The 26,419-nt window shown below is 39.2% G+C and overlaps 3 protein-coding genes across 3 annotated transcripts; 1 reads left to right on the top strand and 2 right to left on the bottom strand.

The window, feature by feature from the left end:
* Nucleotides 1-823: 823 nt before the first annotated feature.
* On the bottom strand, nucleotides 824-13,410 carry wdr35 (WD repeat domain 35). Its single transcript, XM_058091288.1, has 29 exons — nucleotides 13,311-13,410; nucleotides 12,793-12,861; nucleotides 12,592-12,709; nucleotides 11,015-11,086; nucleotides 10,832-10,924; nucleotides 10,621-10,749; nucleotides 10,343-10,476; nucleotides 9,011-9,176; nucleotides 8,791-8,936; nucleotides 7,978-8,103; nucleotides 7,609-7,794; nucleotides 7,458-7,493; nucleotides 7,308-7,368; nucleotides 6,056-6,200; nucleotides 5,650-5,719; nucleotides 5,443-5,496; nucleotides 5,242-5,348; nucleotides 4,933-5,152; nucleotides 4,754-4,834; nucleotides 4,141-4,277; nucleotides 3,831-4,034; nucleotides 3,605-3,751; nucleotides 3,095-3,227; nucleotides 2,860-2,970; nucleotides 2,400-2,564; nucleotides 2,143-2,283; nucleotides 1,813-1,969; nucleotides 1,119-1,359; nucleotides 824-972 (listed from the first exon to the last, which is right to left on the bottom strand). The coding sequence occupies exons 2-29, from the start codon at nucleotides 12,814-12,816 to the stop codon at nucleotides 825-827; spliced, it is 3,552 nt and encodes a 1,183-aa protein (XP_057947271.1). The 5' UTR covers nucleotides 12,817-12,861; nucleotides 13,311-13,410; the 3' UTR covers nucleotide 824.
* A 660-nt stretch (nucleotides 13,411-14,070) lies between these two features.
* LOC131140310 (matrilin-3-like) lies at nucleotides 14,071-20,692 on the bottom strand. Its single transcript, XM_058090590.1, is given in 9 exon segments — nucleotides 14,071-15,210; nucleotides 16,492-16,611; nucleotides 16,740-16,865; nucleotides 16,947-17,066; nucleotides 17,733-17,852; nucleotides 18,151-18,285; nucleotides 18,727-19,434; nucleotides 19,781-19,924; nucleotides 20,346-20,692. Coding segments are annotated over 9 exon segments (1,950 nt in total). The 5' UTR covers nucleotides 20,671-20,692; the 3' UTR covers nucleotides 14,071-15,058.
* Nucleotides 20,693-21,664: 972 nt separating this feature from the next.
* On the top strand, nucleotides 21,665-26,062 carry LOC131140684 (G-protein coupled receptor family C group 6 member A-like). The gene is made up of 6 exons (XM_058091344.1): nucleotides 21,665-21,822; nucleotides 21,897-22,194; nucleotides 23,109-23,909; nucleotides 24,529-24,741; nucleotides 24,814-24,937; nucleotides 25,061-26,062. Exons 1-6 carry the CDS (start codon nucleotides 21,665-21,667, stop codon nucleotides 25,981-25,983), a joined length of 2,517 nt encoding a protein of 838 aa, XP_057947327.1. The 3' UTR covers nucleotides 25,984-26,062.
* Nucleotides 26,063-26,419: the final 357 nt, after the last annotated feature.

Here is a 26,419-nt window from a genome sequence, read left to right as displayed (position 1 = left end):
TCTTTGGATGCTGCAGGTAAATAAGATTGTGTCTGATTAAAGACATTCAATCGTAGTTTGCATTCAATTTGAACATTTAATTGGTGTATTATTATTCATATAGGTATATTGTTATATATAGGTATACTCCCACCTGTCGCCAGTAGATGGCAGCCAAGGAGTGTTATGATCAGTAGGTCATTGTAAAGCATCTTGGGGACCATCTGCACCTACTTTTTTTTCAGATCATCTGAGAAAAAACATATATAATTTCATCAAAATGTCACATTTTATTTTCAGTATGAAAGCGTTAAAATGTAATTTACAAACATCAATGGAGTACCTACCTGAGACATATATAATATAAATGATGTGTTAGGTATTTAATCTCACTTGTTTTTTTGGCTTTACTTCACCAGATCTGGATGGTAAAACCGCATATTGCCATTACTTCAACTTGTTTCTCAAGAAACACTTTCCCCCTGGACATCTGTCCTGAAATGATGTTTGAATTTAACATAAAATGTACAAACATAATTTTGAAGAAAAAACAAAGTTTTCTTTTTTGTAGTGACAGCACACTAGATTATCTGATGAAGTATTGTATGGGCAGCAGCACTGCACATGATAGTACCTTCTATCTTACAAATGATGTAACACTTCTCAACAAGAATGGAAATGAGGAATATCATCTAATCTCTTTTATATAAAGTACTGTATGTTGATTGTTTTATGTGGAATAATGCACGCAGTACAAAAATATACTGAATCACATTTTGAAAAATAAATAGAAATTTTCCTCTGGGATAAAAATGAGTAAATAAAGAAAAAGAGAGAAATGAAATTCAGCCTATACGACTGTGACAAAGCGGGCAGTAGTTATATTTGCCGATCTCATGGCTTTGAGCACAGTGCTTGCACTCGCTGCACATCCAAAAGTGGTAGTCCTGGATGGAGAGACCCGTCACGATGCAGGTGGGTAACTTTTCCACTCTAAAAGAGAAAAATAAATACATCAGGGAGGATGAAGGGAGACAAATTTTAAATTAGCGTGTCAATTTAAATTAGCTGCATACTCTTTGGATGGCATCATTATTCCTGATTGAACTAAATCCTCTTAGTTCTCTTCAGTTTCTCACCCTTCTGATGCAGCATCTAGCTCCAGCTTGCGGCTATCTTTTGGTGAATGCTTGGTGAAGATCTCCATGGCCAGATCTTCATACTGCAGCCGCTGCTCCTGGTCCAGACTCTCCAGAGACTCCAGCTTGATGAAGGCCTGTGAGCATGTGCCAAAGGCCCTGTTGGCTGCTGAACAGATGGCAAGAAGGGAATAGATCTCCACTGCAGGGATGATGTCCTCATACTCACGGAGGTGAAGGGCTTTAAAGACGGAAGAAACAATGTTTATGTCCCAATGTTTGTACTTGTTTGATCAGCACCGCAGGCTAACATTGATTTAGATGCTATGAGTGAAGTTCGAATTATCTCTTTGTCAAGATATGATAATAAGTGATCTCAGCATTAGAAACTTGATGGTATTGTTTTATATTATGATGAGCAACAGTGTTGTCCCACAGGACTGTAATCTATTAGCGATGGGTTGTAGGAAGCGTGACTGGTGGCCACGATGAAATTTTATGGAATTTTATTAATTTTATGTTGACTCGTGGATCGTCTCGTCTCGTGAGTTGGGTGTCTCAAGTATTGAATTATAACGACTAAAATTATATATGCAATATTATACAACTATATATTGTATGTTAATTTCCCTATGTCATTTTTGAAACGTCTAAAAACAAATAATATTAAATAGCTTTACTTGTGTCTGTTTACCTGTGTGCATGGCATTCTCAGTGTACCCTTCATAGAGTTGCCTTTGAGCAAGCAGAAAGAAGTGATACGCCTCTGCTCCTCGCCACGCGTTGTCCAGAACATGATTGTCAGAAGATGTGGCGTCTTCCTCCAGAAGTCCAGCGAGTGCAAATGTTGCCTAATAACAGCAAAGTTAAAAATGAAAGCTAAAGAAGTACTAAAGAACTAAAGAAGTACTAAAGAAGTATCGGAACACATTTTTTTTTACAACTATCTATAAAGAATATTTAAAAAAATTGCTAAAACATCATACAGCAGAGGGACCTAGACGATATAACATATATTATCTACCTCTGACTTCTTCCCTTTGGTTTTACTCTGCTGCGACGTCTTCTTTTGCTCATGATGATTTTCTACAAGTCGAGCAGCCAGCACATACAACTTTTTCACCCGCTGTGGCCGAGTCCTTTTCTTGGCCTCCTCATCTGCTATCTGGGAACAGCAGCCAACAAATATTACATTGTGATCCATACACAAACACATTTAAATAGAAATACATCTGTAAAACCACAAAAAGGTCAGTAGTATAACCGAGCAAGTTAACATACCTTAAATATAAGTTTGGCGGCATCAAGAAAATGGTGAGCTTTCTGATACAATTCCACTGCCTCCAAAATGTTGTTCTTCTCAAGGAGATGTGATGCATACTTGGAAAGAAGAGGTTTAATCTCCTTCATGTTGTGGGTCCTGGCAAGTTCCACTGCTTTGTTCCACTAAGGTTAAAGAAAGAAAGAAAGAAACAAGACAAGCTTGTGATATTGGAATTGATTTGGATAGAATACATTTTTTTGCTTTATAGCTGAAATCCAAGTTATTGAATCTGTACACACATTTGTCATTGAGTTATGGCAAACATATACATTTTCATTGTGACAGTAAGGTGCAAGAACAGTATTCACAGGCCCGAGCTAAATATCACTCATGAGGTGGACACAGGTGGGAGGACAGTAAGGTGCCACAGTGGCTGCTGACATCCAAAAAGAGCTCTGATGCTACGCTGTCTCTCACCTGGTTTAGATGGACACACGTGTCAACAGCAGCTTTGGGCTGGTTACACTTAAGGTAGGCGTTGACAGCCTGTTCGCACATGCCCACTGTAGTAAACATCTGCCCAATCTCCTATGGCACAGAGGTGGCAAAAGTCAGTAGCCATCCCTCACACTCGACTTATACCAGACATTTCGAGACAGCACAGTCTGAAACTGTGCTAGGGTTAAAGGTCAGTACTTGATATTTAGCTTACCGGCAAAAGTTTATGGTTTTCTGGGAGGGAATTGGTGAGCTTGTCGAGGTTATCATAGTCCTCCAACATGTAGTAACATTCTGCCAGCTTCTCCTGGTGGCGGCCCTGAAGGTAGTATTGCACCGCATTTGCCCTTCAAAGCAAAAGAAGTGTTAACTGAAGGAAGTGATAATTATTATTAGTATTTTTTTTTTTGCTGTGAAAGCTAAAGGGCATTTATGTACCTACGTGATACATTTATTGCAACTGGAAAAATAATATTTCTTTTGATTGCAAGAGCTGTATCACAAATTCTGCCTTTACAAAAATAACAAAAGTCAGTTGGGATGAAGACAGTGAAGGATTTATAAATAAAAAATACAGTTGCAGTAGATCAAGAGCTCTTTCTAAAAGTTATATTGAGAAACATATTAACATATCCTTGCAGTGCATATCTTACAGTATCTTTTAATTAACACATTATAAGAATGCATGTGCAATAAAGAGCCGCTCTATTCTAATTTCCAATACCATTTCTGTCTGTCAGCAAAGTAGTCTCCAATGGCATTGTAAGCTTGCTCCAATAGAGCATCATCACAGTCCCCAGAACCAGTTTTCAGGAGCTGGAGCACCCTAAACCAGTCTCCAAGCTTCATCCGAAGGCTAATGGCGAGATCCCTGGAAAAGGATATGACCATTTCATTAAAATTACAAAAAGTAGAATCTTGCAATCTTGAACAACCATTGTTCAACATACCTGCGGTCCATGTCCAAGTACATCCGCTCGGCTTCTTCAAACCTGCTAAAGTAGGCTGCCACCTCTGCTTGCTTCATGGGCTCGCTCTGCAGGTTACCGAGGCGCTTGACAAACTCTATGCCTTGGTTGTCTTTGCAGCGGACAAACGCCTGCTCAGCTGTTTTCAAGTCTAATTTTTGGAGGGCTGCCTCAGCGAGCAGTCGCCTGACAGATTGATTATAGACAGAAGGGTAGATGTCGATGACCTGTTATTAGTAGGGCAGAATGATCGAAGTTAACCTGACACATGAAATCATGTATATGCATTTACCAGAGCCTCGGGTGGGGATTGTCCTCAATGAACTGTGAAGCATCTGTGATTCCCACTTTTTCAATGAGAGCACGGCTGTCTCTCAAGGAACGGATTTCAAAGTTGATCAAGTTGTCTTTATTAGGCCACATTGGGTCCTACAAAGACGCCGTTCATACAGCATCACATATCTGTATTATCCCTCAGTGGTTCTCAACTGGTTTGCCCGGGGGACCCAGTCTCACCCCTCAATGACAAGTGCTGACCAAATTGGGTAAATTGTGGTGCTTACTTTCTAACGTGTTGCAAGCATTACAGTACATCAATATAGCATTTCAACGTTTTCCACTTTATAGTGGCTCTTCTCAAGCAGATGGCAATCTAGCTGTGCATCGGACGGATATCATGTTCATTTCACATTCAGTGTCTTTCCCCTCCTGCTCAAGCTTAGCCAAGTTGCCCATGAACAAGGCAAACCACTCATTCGGTGCATTCAAGGACATTGGGTCATTATTACACAACTTTTGGGGGGGAAAAACCGGCGACCCACTTAAAGGTCACAACCCACTAGTTGAGAATCACTGGTCTAGCTAACACATATATAATTGTTAACATTTAAGGAGCAAAACGATACCTTCATGATTTCATCAAGCAGGACCGATTTGATTTCAAGGTCCTCAAAGTTGCATATATATCCTGATGTTTGTATGGGTTCCTATTTCCATGTCGACATAAAGCAGAGAAATTATGCTTAGACATAAACTCACAGGTATGTAATGTATACATTATATATAAAAGCAGTAAATCACTCACTTCTGGGTCTAGGTTTCTGAAGACATACATCCTTGTCTTCTCCATCATGGCAAACAGATCAGGGTTGTCTTTTGCCCACTTCATGTCCCAAACATCCTTACGTTCAAACTTTGATGGATCCCCTAATGATGCCTGACTACCTGTGGCATCACCTGAGGATGCATAAACTTCTAAGCCCAACAAAGTCAGCACACCTGAGATGTCGATAATGGCCAAGCGACTGAAAGAAATATTGAATGAAACATTCAAACATAAGATTTGATCCAATATGTTCCCATACTAATGAACAGTCAATTGTTCAGAACTTGCCTGGAGTTGCAGTTTATAGAGAGATGGTGGGCTCTGTTCATTGTGTATCTCTGGATGAGTACAACATTTGGCAGGCTGTATCTGTGGATGATACCCGATTCACGGCCCTGAGAGCACACACATAAACCACATGTATTTATTTCCTTGTATTGCGTGACAATAAAAAAAATTGAATTGAAACGGAACCACAGGTGTACATACCACAACTAATGTTTTATCTGTGGCTGTAATACAACAGATAGGATCTCTTGTTGCCTTTAAAAGATACAGAACATATCAGCAAGTAACTTATGTACTTTTGATATTTTGTCAACATATGCAACTAATACATTGAGAAAACATTCATATTTGGTATGCAAATATTGTAAATATGGAGTGTTAGTGAATTGTTGGCTCAATGTCATTTACTGTGAAGGCATTTGTAAAGTCTGTTCCATTGTCACTGACTCCGGTTGGACTGCTGTCAATGTGATACACCCTAGAAAGACAGAAAGTGGGAGTAAATGAGATCAAATCAGACAGTTGCACTGAGGTGACTTTTGGTGCGGGTGCTATCTTAGCGCTGGCAGAGTGTTTTCCCCGTCTGGAGCCTCAGTGGCAGTGGAGGTAGATGAATGAATTCCATTCAGATTTCAGACACTAACTCTTGGTCTGTGGTTATATTGCCTCACTGTAACTTTCCGTGACCGACTTGATGTGTAGTGTCAGTCTTGGCACAAGTACACTCTGAAAACCTTTTGTTGTCCTGTCAAGATTCACCTCCACTCGGTTCCAAATGTTGAGTAAAACAATTACATACAAGAATAAAACTCACCTTTCCCTTCCCTCCTTCTTTGTTCTGGTCACTTGGTTAATCTCCAAAGCAGTTAATTTATTCGCCACTCTGTACTGCCACAAGTAGAAAGCCTCTTTCGATGCAGCGATCACATGTGTCCTGGTCATGGTGACAAAAAGTGGACCTAAACAAGGACATAAGTGCTACATTTATTTTTGTGGATTATATGTTCTGTTTAAATATAACTTTAAATTCATTATTGACTACACAAAAGAAACACCAAAACAGAAATACGATGGAAAATGCAGATGCCTCTGAGACAGTTTACCCGATTCTCCTGTTATTAAGAAGCTGCAACACTTGGAGCCTATTTTAGAAGACAGCTCTTCAGATTGAACTATCTTGGCTCGGCCTCCTCAGTAAACACTTGGCTATGCCACGCTGAAATGGAATGCTGAATATTTGTGATATATAAAAACGCCCACAGCGCACTGTCTATTGGCTACAGAATGCTGTGAGTCAGTGAGAGTTGTCACTGTGGGCGGAAGGAGACTGAGCACTGGCCACCATTTCTCCATCCATAAGGTGTGAGTTTGAACATTGGCTTGAAGTCATTCATCAGCATCCTGGTCCATGCTGTTCTTTGGATCAAATATAGTGTCCATCCATTCATCCATTTTCTTTTGTTTATCCAAGTCCAGGTCACAGAGGCAGCAGTTTCAGGAGGCCCAGACTCTAGACACCTCTTCCAGTTCGGGGGGAAACCGGTTTACGAGGCCTCAATGTGAAGGCTTTGAGCTGAACTGCTTAGGGTGAGTCTGGCTGAGAACCCAGAAGTTTCAGAAGTTTCAAACTCAGCTGTGAAAAGCCCCAGTACACGTTGATTAGGCTATCAGGACCACATCATCCACAAATAGAAAAGAAGTGATCCTAATGCCCCCAAATTGGACAACCCCAATGCCTTTGTTACACCTATAAATTCTGTCAATAAAAATTCGGAACCAAATCGGTGACAAAAGTGCAGTCTTGGTGAAAGCTAATGTTCACTGTTAACTCGACTTACTGCTGGCAATCCGAACCAGGCTCGTGTTCCGGTTGCACAAGGACCGAATGGCATGTAGTAGCATGCCATGGACCCTGTACTCCCAGAGTGCCCCCCTCGGGACATTGAGAGGAGCATGGTCAAATGCCTTTTCCAAGTACACAAAGCACATGTGGATGGTTCTGATCAAGTACTAACAATTAACAGTAATAAACAATAAAAAAATTATCATCGGCAGTTGGTACTTACTTATGTCAATGTACTTTGAGTCCAACGGAGTCCCAATTGAATTGCACAAAATCAGGACATACTGAAAAACACAAATGAGTAGATATTTAATGTTGGCCTTAAAATTTTTATTTAAGCAAGAGTGGTTTAAATTAGCATGAATGATGTTACCTTTGCATTACTCCCAGACTCAAAGTCAGCATTTCCCTGCAAAGAATGAAAAAAGCAGATAAAGTGTACTATACTTTTTGTGGTACTGCAAAATTACATACAACAGACTGTTGCTGTCATATGGTAACATACAGTGTGAATTTGCTAATACCTGTGGCTGGGTGTCATCAGCCTTGCTAGCAAGAGTACAGAAGTCCCCTGAGGTGGTAATAGACATGAGGCTTTTGACATACTTGGTAAACTTTTCATTGTTTTTAGTATCCCAGAAGATCACACAGTAATCTTGGCGCTCTGGCTTAGTGAAGGCATAGACCACTGTGCTGCAACAGTATCCCCACTGGTAAGAAAGACAAAGGATATTGGGATTTGTAATCATCATTATAAGCATATGTCCAGACACAGCATGCTAAGTGAGACTGATATAATTGATTATAATTGATATAAACTGATTATAATTATTCATGCTGGTTGTTAGTCTATGTTTTGTGGGATTTTTAAGCCATCAAATGTTGCCATTTACCTTGTAATCTGGTCTGATGTTTGCGAAATAGATGTAGGAGTCGACAGCTAAGCTGATTCGCAAACCTCCACCTTCCCAGGCAACTCCCGTCATCTGCTTCCCAGGCACTTTCAAGGTTCTCAAGTGCTGTTTGAAATGGTAGATGAGAATATATCATTTTATTTTTTCCATGAGGTAAGTTTAAGAAGACAACCACTGGCTATGGAAGTATAATAAATATGATAATGTATAAGACCACCCTTGTTTCTTTAGTTTCTAGTTCATTTTAATGCCCGGCACAACTAAAGGTATGTTTATTTGGACAAATGTAACAACGAGAACAAAAATAGCTCATGCGAGTTTAATTTCTTAACAGCACAATGCTTATAGCTATTGATGTAAGAACTTAAGTGATTTTGGTTATTATCATGAAAAACATGGAAGTTGCTAGATATCAGCCCTTAAATTAAACTCTTATAAGTTATTTTTGTTATAATCGTTATACATGTACCAGGCATTAAAATGGATCAATAAACTGAAGAAACAAGGGTAGTGTAATCTGGGTGTAGGTAGCAATTCAGATATTGGTTGATTAAAGATATACCGAAGACACTTGAAGTCCACATTCCTCTATTTAAGCCACAAAAAAATCTGAACTGTGTCATGTTTAAGTATTGGTCCTCAACCTCTCTGTCAAAGTAGGAGCAGACTCAAAAAGCCAAAAAGGCAATAAAAGCTGACCTGTGTTAATTGTGTATTGGAATCAATTAGTTGAGTAGTCTACACAGCATGTATCAAACCAAAACACACAGGAATAAAAAACGTCGTACTCACCTCTCCAAACGGTGTGTAAAACTGCACCACATTGATTTCTACATCCGAATTCAATGCTTTCAGGGAACCAGCCACTGCAATCACGCTACCACAATGGTTCCACTGAACGCTGACGACGTTCATCAAAGTGTCAATGCATACTGGGTCTGCAGATAAAATGCAGCATAGCTTAGTGATGTGATGTCCAAAGTGCAAGGGTAAACTGGAAATTTTGCCTTACTTTCATCAGTCTCGTAACGCATTATCTGACATCTTCCATTCTGAAAACAAATAGCAAGACACGGGCAATCGGGTTCCACATAACCGCATGTTCCTGCGTACCAGTGGATACCAGCTATCCTGAAAGCTCCCGTCACATTAGTTAGGCAGCTGATGGTCAATTTCATCTGGAACAAAATGGACACACAAATAAGAAAAGCTAGTTGAGAAGTAGCTTAGTTCATATAGACTCAGTTATGGGAATAATAGGGCAAAAATTCAGATGTGGACAAAAGACATTTTGAGATCGCAACAGTTTTTTGGAACTATCACTTGCACTATTTTTATTTGGGTGCATGAGAACCAGACGAGAGTTTAACATTAGTTCAAAGAAAAGGACAATGAAGAAATATGAAAACTATATGACAATATATTGCAATTTTATTTCTACTATGTAAACTAGGCTACACTCTTCTGCACCCTGCCTAAAGCCACAGGGATAAAGAGACGGTAAGACTGACAAAAGGGCTCACTCCGTTTATGCCGTTGTTCAAGGTGCTGAAACCAGTGCACAAAGTAAACCTTCTTGGAGGCAGGAGACGAAGAAAAAAAACATTATCAAGTTAATTTTCATTTATTGTGTGATTTCTTAATTTTTTTATAATCATCCCAGACATTTTATACGTCTGAATGAGAAATTTTGTCACATTTTAAACTCACTAGTATATATTATGATCTCAGGTGATATGGAGCTAAGTCATGTTACATTTATCATAGTTGCTTATTTTCATTAGTATTATTTTTCCCATTTGATTGATTATTTATCTTATGGTTGGTCAACAAAATCAATTGCAGTGCAATATGTTGTTTGACCTTATTGTGTTATCTACCTGTGGATTCAACACAAGACCATAAATGGCATCAATAGGCCAGAAAATAAGGCTAAAATGTTCTCGCATACAAACCTAAATTCAATACTCATAACAAAAACTGAGTTGGAAGACATTTATTCTAGTTTATTATTTTCATCTTATGGTTTAGTCAACAAACTCAACTGCAGGGCAGTGTGTTGTTTGGCCTTATTGACTCTTCCTCTTGTGTTAACTTGTGAGCTGGAATCACAAGAACATGTGAGAATACAGCTTCCACCACGAAGATATGTGGATGCACTGCAATGCATCTGCTTTCATACTTAAGAACCTTAAACAGATTGCATAAAAACTTTTGAGACCCAAGACTAATAAAGTGTAAAACTCCTGTTTTGCTTCTATTCATCTTTTGTTCACTAATGTTTATACTATATATTTTTTTCTATATACATGTACGTATACACATGTTGCATGTGTGCACTCACTATGAAATTGCCATGATTATCAAAGATTTGCACTTCCCCATTGGCCATGCCGAAGAGCAGGATTTTGCTGTCTGGAGACCATGCCACATGAGCCAACTGATTTCCTTTCAGCTCCTTTCCCCAAATCCGGTTACCTAGAGAGACAGAAAAAAAGGCATTTTTCCAAACAAAGCAGTAATAGGTTGCAAGCAATAAGTTGGGATCATGTGCTACCTCTAGTTGGGAAAATGTTATGAATCTGGTTAATTGCAGTATCTTTCAGTTATGAAACTAATTACCATCGACTGAGCCAACAATGACTGCCCCATCTTCGTAGACAATGCATATCTTTTGACCATCAGCATTCCAACTCATACTCCTCACCACGGACTTGTTTCTGTTGTTAATCATCTCCTCATGCCATGCACCTTCACAAAAGAAGTATTAACAACATTTATATAAGCAACACTTATACAATACAATAACAATAATATTCAAGTCTGCAAACACCTTTGTGGAGAATCCATACAATGATGAGTCCGTTCTGGTCACTTGTTGTCAGTTTTTCATATTGTTCGTTCCATGTGACCACTTGGACTGCACCTGGATGTGTATGTAGAGTTTATACAAAGTCCTATTATTATTTCCCAGTGCCTGCGCTCGCTTGTTTGTCAAATGTTGTAAGTAACTCACCAACATGTCCCCCCAGTGTCTGGTTCAATGACAAATTACTGGGCGCAGCAAGTCCTTTAAGTTTGGCATCATCTGTTGAGAAAGCACAGTAAAGGAGAGCCTCAGCATCATTGCACTGGGAAAAAATCTCAGAGAGGCGAATGTAAAACAAGTCTGACTGAAAGGTAGCTTTGTGGTAATACTATTTGTGAGTAGTTGTAACCACAGCATTTTGACTGTTTCTTTATTGTTCCTCCAGCTTGGAGTGGGCAAGGTGGTACCAGTTCTTCTTACAGGGTCTGATACAAAGGTACCAGGAAAGCACCAAAAGCCTTTTGGGTTTGAGTTTTAAAAGATTTATTACACACTGTGTGAACTATTGTTTTGGAAACTCTCAAATCTCTATCACATGGACCTTACATAACACTCTCGAATAATCCCAAACACGTTTTAGATATCGACGTATTCTGCGCAAGTGAACAGTAAACTGAACAAAGTGACTTTACTGTCTGGCTGCCAATGCTGAAAGCTGTCCTTGTGACCTTTGGCTACAGTTCTTTCACGTTTTTTTGAATATCAGTGCTGTGTCATATTAAATTCTATAACAGGGGGGGAACCTTTTTGACTTTTTGGCCATATAATATTTTTCGCACCAAATGCAACTAAATACATGCACTTTCAAGCAAGACCAAAAATTTTACAGTATGAGTCTCTAAATGTATGATTTATAATAACATTGTTATACTGAAGTTAATCAATAATAAATAAAATACTGTACTTCTTACCATTGATGCGACTTCTGGTGCTGCATAGTTTTGCATGGTACTCATCATCGAATTAGCTAGCTGACTATTTGATTGAAGGAGGAAAATTTACTTCTTGACCTCTCAGTGACCCGGGTAGGATAGCATTATCCAATAATCTAATATACTATCAAGTATAATAATCGAGTTTCGGTGTCTGACCTGGAAAATATCAGAACGAGGGCTGGCACTGGCTGTTGCCAACAGCATTGCCAGATGCAGTCATCAAGAATCACATCTGGCTCGCGAGCCATAGGTTCCCTACCCCTGCCCTACACAGTATAACTTGCTTTCACCTATATGTACGGAAAAAAGCAGTGTGTCCTCCGTAACCACATGCTGCATTCAACAAGTTCCAAATAGCGAGTGTACAGATGGAGCCTAACCACTGTCAATCATCATCACTAGCAAAAGGGGAGGGACAAGCTCAAGTGGTTGCAGTTCATATTTAGACAAGATATAAGAAGCATATGAGGAAGTGGACAAACATTGCAATTGCTACGTCTAGTAACTGTGCAACAACAGTCATCAATTTGGGACAGCAGTACACATGTAGAGTAGTAATGGTGTACTGACTGGTGGCTTGTCAGACAAAAAAAATGTTTGTGATATTTTCTCGCTCTCTCTCTGCTAAATAAACCTACAAAAATATTCTAGACTGCTCGTGTCTTTGTAAGGGCATACACTTGTAAGCTAAACTTATTATTTATTGTATATGATTTAGGAAGTAATCTGGCAACATCGAGAAAACATGCACAAGCAAAGAGGGTCTCAATATGGACTGCTGGTTGTTACCTGTCTGAGTTTCAAGTTTGAGCACTTTTAAGAGACCGTCATCACCTCCACAGGCAATGAAGCCTTGGTCTTTGTTCCAAGAGACACATTTTAAGTGAACACTGTTGGGGATGGCAATCTAAAAAACAAAATAATAGTAACATGAACATGTGCCTTTATTCCTTAACTGTCAATGTCAGGTTCATTCAGTGAACTGCTCACCTTTTTGCTGAGGTAGATAAACATGATATCCTTACGAACGCCTGTTTAAATATACCGTGAGACAGCCAACTAGAGAAAAAACATTGTGAATGGCATGAAAACAGATGCAAGTGTGAACTAAAACAATAACTAGTTACATTTATCGTTTGATATGGTGAATTGTGAGACTATTAAGCTATGGGAGGAGGTCGGTTAGAAATCCAGGAAGCAGTAACACTAGCAATTAACAAACACAGCAAATAGTTCGTAATTCATTCAGAAACAGGATCATAGATGGCTACCCCAAATTTGAGCATACGTTTGTAAATATTGTTAGTTAAAACATTAGCGTCTGTATGCCCCATCTACTCAGTGTCACTTTAGCCGATACGTAGCTAGCTAACCTAAGCTAGCACGATGCAATAAGTTACGAACAAAAAGAGCATTTTCCCTCGTAAAAACACAACATCCAACCAGCCTGAACGATTTGAATTGTGCAGTTATTTTTCATGTATTCGGGAAAACAACTTCAACTCAACTGTTTCGCAGCGTTTTGCACAGGATGTAGCATGGAGGATGAAGCTTCTCTGCTGTTGTCCGTAGCAACTGCACGCTGTGACGTGTCGCTGGGAATTGTAGTCTTGCTAGAATTGCACGTTGCTGGTACTTGTAGTTTTTATTGTGCCAACCCATTCGACACAATTATTGTAATGCATTTCCACGGAGATGTCGACCAATCAAGGATCAAAGGGGTGGAACTATGATCTTAATGTTTTTATATACGGTATATATTTTTTTATTTTGTAAAAAGACAAAAAATATGTATTATGTACAGGGCAGGCCACACAGCAAGGAGACCTGAGTTCAATTTCACCCTTGGACATCTTTGCGTGGAGTTTGCATGTTCTCCCCGTGCATGCGTGGGTTTTTTCAGGGTACTCCGGTTTCCTCCCACATTCCAAAAATCTGCATGTTAGGTTAATTGGGGACTCCAAATTGTCCATAGGTATGAATGTGAGTGGGAATGGTTGTTTGTCTATACATATGTGCCTATTGATTGGCTGGCAACCAGTCCAGGGTGTACCCCGCCTCTTGCCTGAAGACAGCTGTGATAGGCTCCAACACCCCCGTGACCCTCGAAAATGAATGAATGAATGTATTTTCCCATATTTTGTTTTATTTTTATTTATACACATCCTAAAAACCATACATACTCTGGATGAACACTGTTCTTTAATTTGCTGAATTGTTGAGTTGTTGAAAAATACAAAATGATTCATGGTTTCAGAATATTTATTCAGCAAGCACCGACAATATGTTCAAATTGGAGAAACTGATTATTTTATAACAAAAGCACCAAAATATGAGCTTATGGGTTTACAAAGAATCAAGTACAAAATGACGAAAAACCAAACCATCATCTGCGTGCACCATGGCGGTGTGACATAACACAAGATACAGTACATACACTGTATACTGTATACATACACATGAGGTTACAATTCAGACTCTTTAATAAAATACAAGAACAGAGCTGATGCTAACCATGTTCTAACTACAGTATGTACAGTGCATATATAATTAACATAACCCATAAATAAAGACTCAGCACGCTTTCCTTAACGTTGACAACTCTTACAAGAAAAGCACCATAATATTGCATAATATGTTGCATGTTTTGTTACTAGCTACATATTTCCGTCATTAAACTGTGATGTAACTATAACGTATGCAGGCCAACTGGATCAGGCTTTAATTTGGCCTTTTCTCTGCATAGTACAGCTGTAATCCAAAGGGTTAGAACAATCATCTTGTTGCTTAAAAGATTTGAGTTTTATTACCATTGACGGCAGCTTTGTTTTCTACTCAGTAATTAAATGATCTAAGAATATGGTGAGAAAGTGGAATGTAAACATCAGTGTACCGATTTCATTTCCATTTGTTATTGACAGTGTGTTGAATGCAAAGTTATGGGTTTTAATATACAAAGAAAGTGCGATTAGTGTCCTACATACTGTAGATATTTCTTTTTTTTTTTTTTACTTAAAAAGTGTTCCATGGGAAAGTCACAAATCAAAACTATACAAATATCACGGTGGGTTTGTGGCATCATGAGATCATCAGCACTCCTAGTACTGCTGCTGGTCCTCTATGTGGTTCACTCGGTCCGAAAGGTCATCAAGTGGATAAACAGTTAAAGAAATACACAAATTATCCGTGATTTGTATACAATTTCAACACAAATCAAATGATCCTGAAAGTGATGGGATAACTATATGCTTTGATTCTATTTGTAACTGAATTTAAATGTGGTCCTCGTGAGAAATAAAAGGATATGTCTTCTGCTCATGTCTTGAATGGTTGACTGCACTTTTTTCTGGAACAAAATCTGAGCTTCACACTTGCAGGCATCTTGAGTTATTTCGCTTCTCATTTCCTCTGAAAGAATGGGAAAAATATTATATTGTCATACTCAATGTAGTAAAGAATGACAACCCATATTATTTTAAGATGGTGTACACTGCATGGAGGTATTATCTTTCATTTGGTTGTATTAAAAATCATATTAAACATTGATTTGTAAGGTGAGCCACAATCACAAACATTGTTTTTTTCATTAAATTAGAAATATGTTGGAAATCTACTCATCAATTAGCAGATTAATGCTGATTACCTAGATAATGATCATAGGTAAGAAATAGTAATTTCCAACAACAAAAATGAGGGTTAAATCAACCCTAAATGTTCTCTCAAAAGCCTCTGAGCATTTTCCATCCATTTATGGTAAATGTTTCCATAATTGTAGTTGGACACAGCAGTCATGGCCACAGGAAACTGTTCACTTCTTAGTAGCTGCAGAATGCACAAAGAAAAACATTGTGAAATTTATTTTTATTTGTCTGATGGTATACCTTTCCCTTTCAATCTTATTATTGTACATTGCACCACAGTAAAAGACATACAGTATTTTAAAGATATTGTCTTTTGTCACTTACTGTATGGCACCATCTTGGCGAGAATGATGATAAATGTCAGGTATATAATGTTGTAAAAAACTGCCCCTCTCATGAAGCTAAAATTATAAAATTTCCAGTGGATAAGCTTCTATTTTTTTTCTTAAACTTTGGGGCTTATACATCAGTTTGGCTAATTTATGGCTGTGTTCTATTCTTGTGACATATCCTTTACTTCAGAACTACTCCTAATAATTTAAAAACTGTGCCACTCAGTGAGGGAATGGTAGTTATTTCTTTTGCAGGAGCCAATCACGAGCTATCAGTTAATCCACGAAAAGCTTGTCAACTCGTTGGAAATCGCAGGTCATTACTCAATATACTGTAACAGTCAGACTCACAGTGTCACCTTACAAAGAACGTTAAACTCATCACACAACAACTTAACATATAAGTACTTAACTAATATACGATGCCTGTACAAATACAAGATTAAAGTAAAAAAAAATTCTGATAATGCATTTCATCCCAGCAAAGCATTTAATTGGTTACGGCTGCCAGGGTGCTGCAATGGTGTCAGCCTCCCTCTTCCTGCTCCGCTCAACGTAACACATGTACGTGCACAACTTTTTGTTGTAGTGTGTTGTCGGCTAATGATCAGATTTTCTTTGACATTACAGGTTCCGCTGTATTGAAAGATAAGGCCTGCTTCGATCAGCATGGCATTTACTTATAATGTATATGTTCAACAAGTGAAGTGGCTTACGTGAGCATGTTCTCCGATCTGCATTCAAAATATATCCTGTTCGACACTTGCAAATGTACGAATCACCGCTGTTGACGCAAGTGTGCTGGCAGTTGTGTCCGAGAGCGCATGCATCTGCACCTGTAAAAAGACACCCATACCTCAAAATGGCTTAATAACTTCAGGAATAAGTGTGAAGTGTGAACTCTTCCACTCATCATGAGTGGAAAGAGCCGCAATGTTCACACTGAAAAGGAAGCAGTTCTTACGTGAGCATGTTTTCTGATCCACATTTAATATGTATCCCACTTGACATCTGCAGTAATAGGAGTTTCCATTGTTGACACAGATATGCTGGCAGTCATTCCCCCTGGCACATGCATCTGCTGCTAACCCTGCAAACATTAACATGCACCACTGTGAGAGTTGTAGACGGACACAAGGTCAAAATAGACACTGTGTGAACGGGGTCTTACGTGAGCAGGTCTTTTTATCTGGATTCAACACAAACCCCGTATGACATTTGCAGATGTAGGAGTCTCCGTTGTCAATACAAATGTGTTGGCACTCATGTCCACTGGCACATGGATCTACACCTGGAAGGAGACATTGGTACTAAACCGGCTGGCCCTTTAGGTAATATAGGCAATTTCTAAGGGTGCCGTGGCCTCTAGGAGGTGTCATAAACGGAAACAAAATCACCTTCTATACAATAATCAAAATTAGTTCTTACTATGAACCCCTAAAATGGAAAAGTTGACACTGATTCAAATGTAGAGTAATTTTATATAGCTTTTGTATATAGTTATTTGATTTAACTATGTAGAGAGTTATTGTGTGCACACTGTGCGGTTATTTAAATAGTTTGATGTTCTTAACTTCCTAGTAGCCTGACAAACTTACATTTTGTTCCGTGAAGTTGCAGCTTTTCTGACACGCATGTGTCTAAGCGTTGCATAACTCCTGATTGTGGTATGTGAGTGCGTGCATGCTCTTAAGACCTCTATTAGAAGTTAGATTGTAGATGTTTAACTTTAGTTTAGTCGGTGCCATACATATTATATATTATTCTATACACAATTGAGACAATAAAGTTCTATAAAACAGTTGAGGACATCATTTTTGGCTTTAAAAAGCATTTACAATGTAATTAATAACTGGCTGATAAATCATTTCTAAAGGTACTATTATTGTATACATTGAAGTATACAATAGGCTATTGTAGAGTACATTTCAAAAGTAATTGTACAGTATGTACTTACGTGAGCATGTTTTCTTATCTGCATTCAGGATATATCCTACTCCACATTTGCAGACGTAAGAATCACCATTGTTGACACAAATATGTTGGCAGTCATGTCCCCGGGCGCATGCATCTTGACCTGAAGAGAATGTAATATTCACACGTTAATGTAACAGAACAACAAAGTCTAATAAATCATAGTAATACTCAAAATCTACTTGGCAGCAAGAAATGCCAGAACTATAATGGTTTGTGACATAATGAAGTCACAAACCATGAAGATTTTTTTTCATTGTAGTCTAACAAATGGAACCAAAGGAATAGCGCATATATACAAAGACGTGTAGCTTGTAGCTCAAGTACAATATCAAACATTATAAATGTTGGTTTTAAAACATTGTCATAATGACAACACACTAGAAAATGAAAATTCTTACGTGAGCATGTCCTCTTGTCCGGGTTCAAGACATAGCCAGCCCAACACTGACAGTTGTATGAGTTACCACTGTTAACACAAATTTGCTGGCAATTGTGTCCTTGAGTGCATGCATCCACACCTGAAAAGATAACGTCTCATTGGCTTAATTCTAGATGATTCAATTATGAGGAGTCATTATTTAGAATTAGTAAATTGTTGAGTTGTACAAATTAGGGATGTGTTATTGAATCACAGTGTTAACTTTGAATTGGAATAAAAAGTCATGAAGTGTAGCTGTTAAAAATCATCAACAAAAAAATAAAAACAGGTAGATCTAAGCGCAAAGTCATTGTTGTTTGTTTCTAAAAGGACTTTGCATTTAATACAAAGTATAATGCAACTAGACGTGGATTTAATTTACCTCTGGTATTTTATAAAAGATTTGTATTGAAGTAAACTCTTAGGTAAACAAAGATTTGGACTTGCAGGATTAGCCATTAGCCATTAAACCTGATTAAGAACATGCAGCAAGTTTAATTCCTGCATATATTAGCGCATCAAAGTACATGAGTATAGCATATTTGCGGATGTCAACTTTGTCCTTTGGTTATATTAGCAGAGAAGAATAGATTAGGCTTCTTAATGTAGGGGAGTTTTCCTATGATGCTGCCCATTGCAATGCAGTCTATTACTATCTATTACCCCCCCCCCCCCCGATCATCCTTACCACACAAAGTTTCCCTAAATTTCGCAGTGAGTTTCTCAATGACACCATATGTCTCCACATAGAAGACATGGTCTTCCAAAGGCTGGCTGGCCATGAGGCGGAGGGACATCAAATCTGCTCTGTCTACTCCCACCGCGTAGATCTCAATGCCGGCGGCCCGAGCTGCTGCAGATACCTCTTCCACCTGGTCCTGAGGTCTCCCATCAGTCACTATGATGGCTACCTTAGCGATGTTCATGGAGCTGGGTCGGGCTCCGGCTTCTGCGACAAAAGCTTTCTCCATAGCGGCCTTGATGGCGACGCCTGTCATAGTGCCTGAAGCTAGAGGTTCTACACGGGCAAGCGCTTGCTTTAGGGCATACTTGTCAAAATAAGTCTTCAGGTGAAACTCGATTTTCACAGTGCTGGCGTAATTGACGAGGCCCACCCGGGTGGCATCTGAACCGATCTCCAGGGTGTCCACCATGTCTATGAGGAACTCCTTGGCCTTTTCGAACTCAGCAGGCCGCACACTGCGGGAACTGTCGATGATAAAAACCAGGTCGATTGGACGATTCCTGCAGTTTGACGAGGTGACTAAAGAAAAGAAAAAGGAAGAGATATCACGACTGAGTGCAATCAATCAAAACCGATGCCGATGATCCAGTACCACCCAACAGTTTTTCTTCATATGTGTGGTTATTTTCTGCTGCTTATTCTGTTCAGGGTCACATGTAAGCTGGAGCTGACTCTAACAGATTCTGGTTGTGAGTGGTTCTTATTTGCATATGCACATTTTTCCAGAGGCCTGTTGGGTTGACTTCTGCCTAGCAACATGTGAATTGGCCAGGAGAATTGATCCAAGCATCAAAGACAGAAAGAGAAAATGGTTAAAAGTTTCCTTTTTAAAATAAAAATACTAATTATGACACAAATAAAGTACCTGTGCCGGTTTGGAAGGATGCAGGAGAGTTGCGATGTTGCGCATATTGCTGAGAAACATGATTTGCTGCTTTGTGTTGTAGCTGTGAAAGTGGTTGATGATGGGAGTGCTGATTGCTGTAAAACCTGGAATTAGTGCTGCCAGCTTTTGGCAAAAGACAGATGAGGGTGTGTTAGAAGAGAGGCAGTCTTAGTTTAACATAAGCAATGAAGAAAAACTGAATGGAAAAGAACAGATTTTAACCATTTTTGTAATCATAACAAAAATGAGGTGCAGTTGTTGAGAAAACTGACAAAGGCATGGGAATGATTTTCTCATTTGCACACTCACAGTTGCAATACAATCCTAAAGAAGCAGTAAACAATAGTAAAACCTAATCTATTCAAATTTTTATTGTGTAATTTACCAATTTATCGAACTGACAAAAAACAATGTTACATAAACCTACACATTGCCAAATTCACTCAAGTCAAATGCATCCATATCATAAACAGACAATGGTTGCTTCAGCATGCAATAGGCATATTAAAACAGCTGAAAATATTAAAGACATGAATAATCGTACCTGCTGATGCTAGGTTCCGTCTGTCCTGTGTCAAGTAGTTGTTGGTACCAGCCCGCTCGTCCTGCTGCGGCATACTCAGGATGCTGTGTTCCCCCTTCCGGACCTCTTGCAAAATTTCAGCACTTAGTATTTCATCAGAAGCTTGTTCGGTCGATCTGAGGTCTTCATAGCTGCTGTGGATTCTTGGAGACACCTGTGGTGAAACCTTTGGGAGGAAAGGACTGCCGAGGAGGCTCTGCCGGCTGCGTGACCCAAAGTGTGACCCCTGGATTCCCTGGACCAGGATGCCAATGAGACAGACCAGTCCCCACGTTAATAAACTCATGTTGCCTGTGGGTTTACTCCTGCTTGCCCTCCAGTCTGTAGGTACTGTCTGTAGTCTGTAGTCTTTTTATATGATCTCGCCCGCTGCTCACGGGGCGTGGGTGAGGTGAGACCCAATCCATGAGGAGGAGGAAGAGGAGAAGGAGGAGGAAGGGAAGGGAAGGCGCCCCCCGAGGTGCAAAAGTCAGTCAACTCTCGGAAAGCCTCTCTTTATACTCCCTACATAGCTACTGAATATATGAAAACTTTTTAAAGTTTACAAAAATAAGTATTCAACTATTTAAACTATGGTATTTGACTGTATTAAATATGTAGTATATTATATTTCTGATATTGAAGAAATTTAAATCAGCAAACATTTATTCAAGGCTGACCCTGCAAAGGCTGTTTTTTTGTATTCTTGAAAAATTCTGACCTCTACTGGAAACTTTGTGAATAACACCAATATAGTATGCCGTCAATGTCGCCCCTGACTATTGACATTAAAAGAGTCTGAGTGGAATTCATGAAGTTCTTATCCTGTGTATTTACCCAAATGGTGTGTCTTTGGGAAATGTCTTTATATTAATGTACTGGAGGACACAATTTTATTCTAAATTTTTAGTCTAAAAATTCTACAAAACTTGAATGCAAAGTGACTAAATAATGTATACAAAAAGATACAACAGGGAGTTAATTGGATAAGTACCCTGCCACAAAAATTAGAACATTTTAATGAGATGCTACCAAAGAAAAGGGATGTGTCCTATACTACTAAATGTTGCAATCATAAATACAAAAATATTGCAATATCTGCATCAAATCTAGATACAAACATCATTATTGTATTTAAACCCATAGATGCCTATATTCAACTTCTGCATTACATTATAGTCTCTCAGACAATAGACTGACTTTTTCCTATGACGGGAAGTTGATATAAGGCCCTTTGTTCAGGAATCTATTCATACTTTAGAAAGAGAAGCACACACACAGATGTGTCTTCTATGTCCACAATGATCTTCTTAGTTGTGAGTCTAATGGCTGTGCTCAGTTCAGGTGAGAATAGTTTGCTCAACGCATATTTTCCAGGGGACATCATTATTGGAGGACTTTTCCCGCTTCATTTACAAACCAACAGAACCACAATCCCAGGACCTGTCTCCTGCAGCCAGTAAGTCCAACCTCACTGACATGAAGACCTTGTATGACTCTCTTATTAATAATGTATATGTATTTTTCTGACAGCTATAACTTCCAAATGTTTTTACAATCTCAAGTGATGATATATGCCATCAGAGAAGTTAACGAACGCATGCCAAATCTGCTCCCAAATATCACGTTGGGTTACCACATCTATGACACATGCGGAGATGTCACCTTTGCCATCGGAGCCACATTGCGGCTTGTGAAGGACTGGTTGGAACCTCAAATGTGTCTTCTTCCTCCAAATGCTCATCCCAATGTGATGGCAGTGATTGGTGAGAGGTTCTCTGAGGTCTCCATTGCAGTTTCACGGGTTATTGCTCAATCATCAGTGACCCAGGTTGGTTTTCCCTATAATTGCACAATCATTTATGATCAAATTTGAATGATTCTTTCCATAGCTTCCTAGCATGTTTTTGTCAGCACAGTCAGAAGATCGGGCAGATTATCCACTTGGGTATCTGTGTGGAGTTTGCATGTTCTCCCCCGTGCATGTGTGGGTTTTCTTTAGGTACTCCGGTTTCCTCCCACATTCCAAAAACATGCTAGGTTAATTGGCGACTCCAAATTGTCCATAGGTATGAATGTGAGTGTGAATGGTTGTTAGTCTATATGTGCCCTGTGATTGGGTGGCGACCAGTCCAGGGTGTACCCCACCTCTGGCTCAAAAGACCGATGGGATAGTCTCGAGTATACCCGCGACCCGAGTGAGGATAAGCGATAGAAAATGGATGGATGGATGGATCTGAACCCCCAACGTTATTTCCTGTCCACTACCAACTGTGTTGCCCCAGGAAACACATTTATAGCAACACTTATATACTGCTATTATGTCTACTATATTGGATAATACAAGTGTAAAGGTAACTATAGATTAGTTAAACAGTGTTTAGAAGGTCGTCAACAGGTTTTAAATCAAATTTATACATAGGAAATCCTACTTCTTAGAAATGTATCAAGGTAGGGTCTGGAACCAATTAATCGTGATAAACGAGAGATTACTGCACATCCTGGACTGGTTACCAGTCAGTCACAGGGCACTGTTTACTATCATTCTTACCTATGGATATTACATAGTATCTTATTAATAATAAGAATCATGATCTTGCCTACTGATTGACTAGGATGAATATGAATGAATATGTATCCATTCTAACTAAACTTGAATTTACTAGTATGCTTCTTTGCCCAATGAAATTGCACCAATGTTCCCTGCAGAGCAATGCTAATGAGACTTATTCTTGTGTGACGCAGATCAGCTATGCATCAACCAGCGAGCTGCTCAGCAGGAAGTTGAAGTTTCCCACTTTTCTGCGAACAATATCTAGTGATGAATATCAGACAAAGGCTATTGTCGAGCTGGTGAGGGAGTTTAACTGGAAAACAGTGGCCATCATAGGAAGTGACGATGAGTATGGGAAGTACGGCAGTGATCGCCTTGCGCATCATTTCAGAGAGACGAAGGACGTCTGCATTGAATTCATTGACATCCTGCCCGGCTACTTTTCCCAGAATAATTCCCAAACCCAGAAGAGGTTGTCTGTTCTTGTGAACAACATCAGTAAATCCACTTCTGAGGCGATTATCCTTTTCACCAAGGGGTCTAATGTTGATGTCATAATAGAGGCTGCTATTAAACACATGCTGAACAGAACGTGGATTGCAAGTGACTCTTGGTCCAGCTCACCACGGCTGGCTGCTTTGCCTGGCATTGAAATGGCTGGGCAGGTCTTTGGATTCAACTCCCAGAGGAATGCAGTGCCCGGTTTTAAAGAGTATGTCATGTCCATGTTCAACGGAACGACGAATGCCATCCTTGATCATCACCTGTCTCATTACCCACTTTGTTCTAACTGGTCAGGGGATGTCAATTGCTCACATAGCAAACACGAATTAGGGCGATGTCTGGACCTAAGCTGCTTGGTCAATCATATTGACCAGGATGAGACACACAACATCTACTTGGCCGTGCATGTCATTGTCGAGGGGATCAGACGCTTGCTGAAATGTGACAACCAGCAGTGTGAACGCCATGCTGACTTTACTCCCTTGGAGGTAATATTTCAGCTGTTCTTTTTTCAATGGTAGAATAATTATACAATGATTATACAATGCTCATCTTCAATGCTCCCAGTGGTTCTTCAACTTCACCTCAATTCAACAGTGAGACAACTGGAACTGGAACTAGGGTGTACTAACAGGACAACAATTCCACCGGTTCCGAAATGGATCAAACAAGCTAACATTAAGCTTCTGGAATAGCCATCCGAAGACCCCAATCTCAAACTGAACATTTATAGCCTACTAGAGTGCACGAAAAGGGAACCGTAACTGCTCTTATCAATTTCTACAAGCTACCAATTCTGCCAAAAGACAGTTTATTTAATGGCAGTATATGTTAAGCAAGTCAAAGTTAAGCAACAAATTCATTTTTTTATTGTGTACATTGTAGGAGTGTATGTAAAATTACACAAATATAGGGCACAACCTGACTTGACTAGTTTGTATATCACAAATTGGGTCTGATAAAGGCGAAAATACATGCCCAAGCCTGTAGGAAGCAGACAATTTAAAGCAATTTAAATGACTGACTGCAATTATATTATTATTTTTTTTTTTTGAAAATTATTTGTTCAGATATCACTCGCAATTTTGTTCATGTTTGTCTCCTCAGCTTCTCATGGAAATAAAGAAGGTCAATTTCACTATTGATACCACCCATATATTTTTTGATGTTAACGGCGACCCCAGTTTAGGATATGACATCTTATTTTGGGACCAGACGGACAAGACACAGCGAGAACGCATTAAAATCATTGGCGAATACTGGCCAAATGGAAATATCAGAGTACCGCATGACATTGTACAAAAGATGCAGAGTGTGAAGGTGAGGTCGTCATGCTTATTTCCATTGATCGTGAATGAATGTCATGTTATTTGCTTCAGTTGTGTTTTGCAGGTGACTGCTTACAATTGCTCTAAAACCTGCCCACCTGGACAAGAGCTGAAGAAGCAAAATGTACACTTACATTGCTGCAGTGATTGTGTTCAGTGTGCAGATGGAGAATTTTCTATAGGACAAGGTAAGCATTATAGTAATAATGTCATTACATCTGATTATATAGTAAATTCAGTAAACTTTGAGTAATTTAAACTTGCTTGTCTTGATAGTTATAATTTAGGATTCTGATTGCATTTGCTTTCAGGTGACGAGTGCAGACGCTGCAGGAAAAATGAGTATTCTTCTCCAGAAAGGGATAAATGTTTAGAGAAAAAAATTGAATTCCTGCACTGGTCAAATGTATTTATAATTATTTTGAGTACTTTGGAAGGCTTAGGAATTATTTTAACAATTGTGTTTGCAGTTTTGTTTGCCATCTATCATGGCACTCCCATTGTGAAGGCTGTGGGTGGTTATTTGTGTTTTTTGGAACTCACTTCTCTTCTGATATGCTTTTGCCTCACGTTTAGTTTTCCAGGGAAGCCCACCAAGGTCTCCTGCATGATCGGCATGCCTCTTTTTGGAATAGCCTTTTCGCTCTGTATCTCCTGTATTCTGGCAAACTTGCTGCAAATTTTAGTGGGTTTTAGATTTGACTTAAAGACAAAGTCCTGGCTGAACAAGCTCAACCATCCATTGGCTGTGGTGGCCGTGGTCACTGGGCTACAGCTGGCTGTGTGTGTGCCATGGCTGTGCCTTTACCCTCCATTTCCAGAGCCGACCAGTTTACCTAAGAGCATCCTGCTGCAGTGTCATAAAGGCTCCACCCAATTTTTCATTGCTATGTTGGGTTACAACGCTGTCTTGGCCCTTATTTCTTTCCTGTTTGCATTCAAAGGGAAGCAGTTGCCAGATTTGTATAAAAACGCAAGTTTAATCACCATTAGTATGCTGCTCTATTTAATTATCTGGGTCCTTTTTATCCCCATTTACATCAATTTGTTTGGCGTGCACAAACAAGCCATCGAGAGCGCTGCCATTCTTGTTTCTAGCTACAGCATCCTTTGCTGTCACTTGGCCCCCAAGTGTTACATTATGGTGTTCAAGAAGGAAATTAATGATGAGAAAGCCATAACTGAGTATATTAGGAAGCATTATGAAGACAAAGGTATCGCAGTAGTTAAATAACATCTCATGCGATACACAAGTGTGTTCCTGTCGCATTCACCCTTGTTCACGAGCATCGTCAAAACACATGGATGCTTTCCTTTTATGAGTGTTTATATTTTTTGAGGGCATGGCCTTTCTGAACGATACTGGCCAAAATAATTTATTGTATAAATATCAACTGTTTGAAGAGCGTTTCAAATGTGTTTACTGGTAATGTTACCGGGTTACTTTTTGTTTAGATGGATGTAATAGCACAAATTGTGTATTTACACCGAGTAATAGCTACCAAAATTTTACATTGTAATTACTTCTCTGTGTACTTACAATAAAAACACGTTTAAACCTAATGGGACAGGCCACTTATTTGTTGGTACAGTACAAGTGAAGCACTTTTCTACAGACACTAGATTGGGCTATTATATTAAATAGCTTACAACGTGCATTGTAGTCACAG

The sequence above is a fragment of the Doryrhamphus excisus genome, chromosome 13 (genome assembly GCF_030265055.1).
Source record: "Doryrhamphus excisus isolate RoL2022-K1 chromosome 13, RoL_Dexc_1.0, whole genome shotgun sequence".
NCBI classification, from domain to species: Eukaryota; Metazoa; Chordata; class Actinopteri; order Syngnathiformes; family Syngnathidae; genus Doryrhamphus; species Doryrhamphus excisus.
This window is presented reverse-complemented; position numbering and strand designations above follow the sequence as displayed.

Bases quoted from the DNA above. Each gene is read 5' to 3' on its own strand.
- wdr35 (XM_058091288.1), bottom strand. From the start codon at position 12,816: ATGTTTATCTACCTCAGCAAAAAG. The intron at 7,494-7,608 runs GTATTAGCAAAT...CATTCTTTGCAG, and splicing joins CTGATGACACCCAGCCACAG to GGAAATGCTGACTTTGAGTC. The intron at 7,369-7,457 runs GTAACATCATTC...TGTGTTTTTCAG, and splicing joins AGTCTGGGAGTAATGCAAAG to TATGTCCTGATTTTGTGCAA.
- LOC131140684 (XM_058091344.1), top strand. From the start codon at position 21,665: ATGATCTTCTTAGTTGTGAGTCTAATGGCTGTGCTCAGTTCAGGTGAG. The intron at 22,195-23,108 runs GTTGGTTTTCCC...TGTGTGACGCAG, and splicing joins CTCAATCATCAGTGACCCAG to ATCAGCTATGCATCAACCAG. The intron at 24,742-24,813 runs GTGAGGTCGTCA...TGTGTTTTGCAG, and splicing joins AAAAGATGCAGAGTGTGAAG to GTGACTGCTTACAATTGCTC.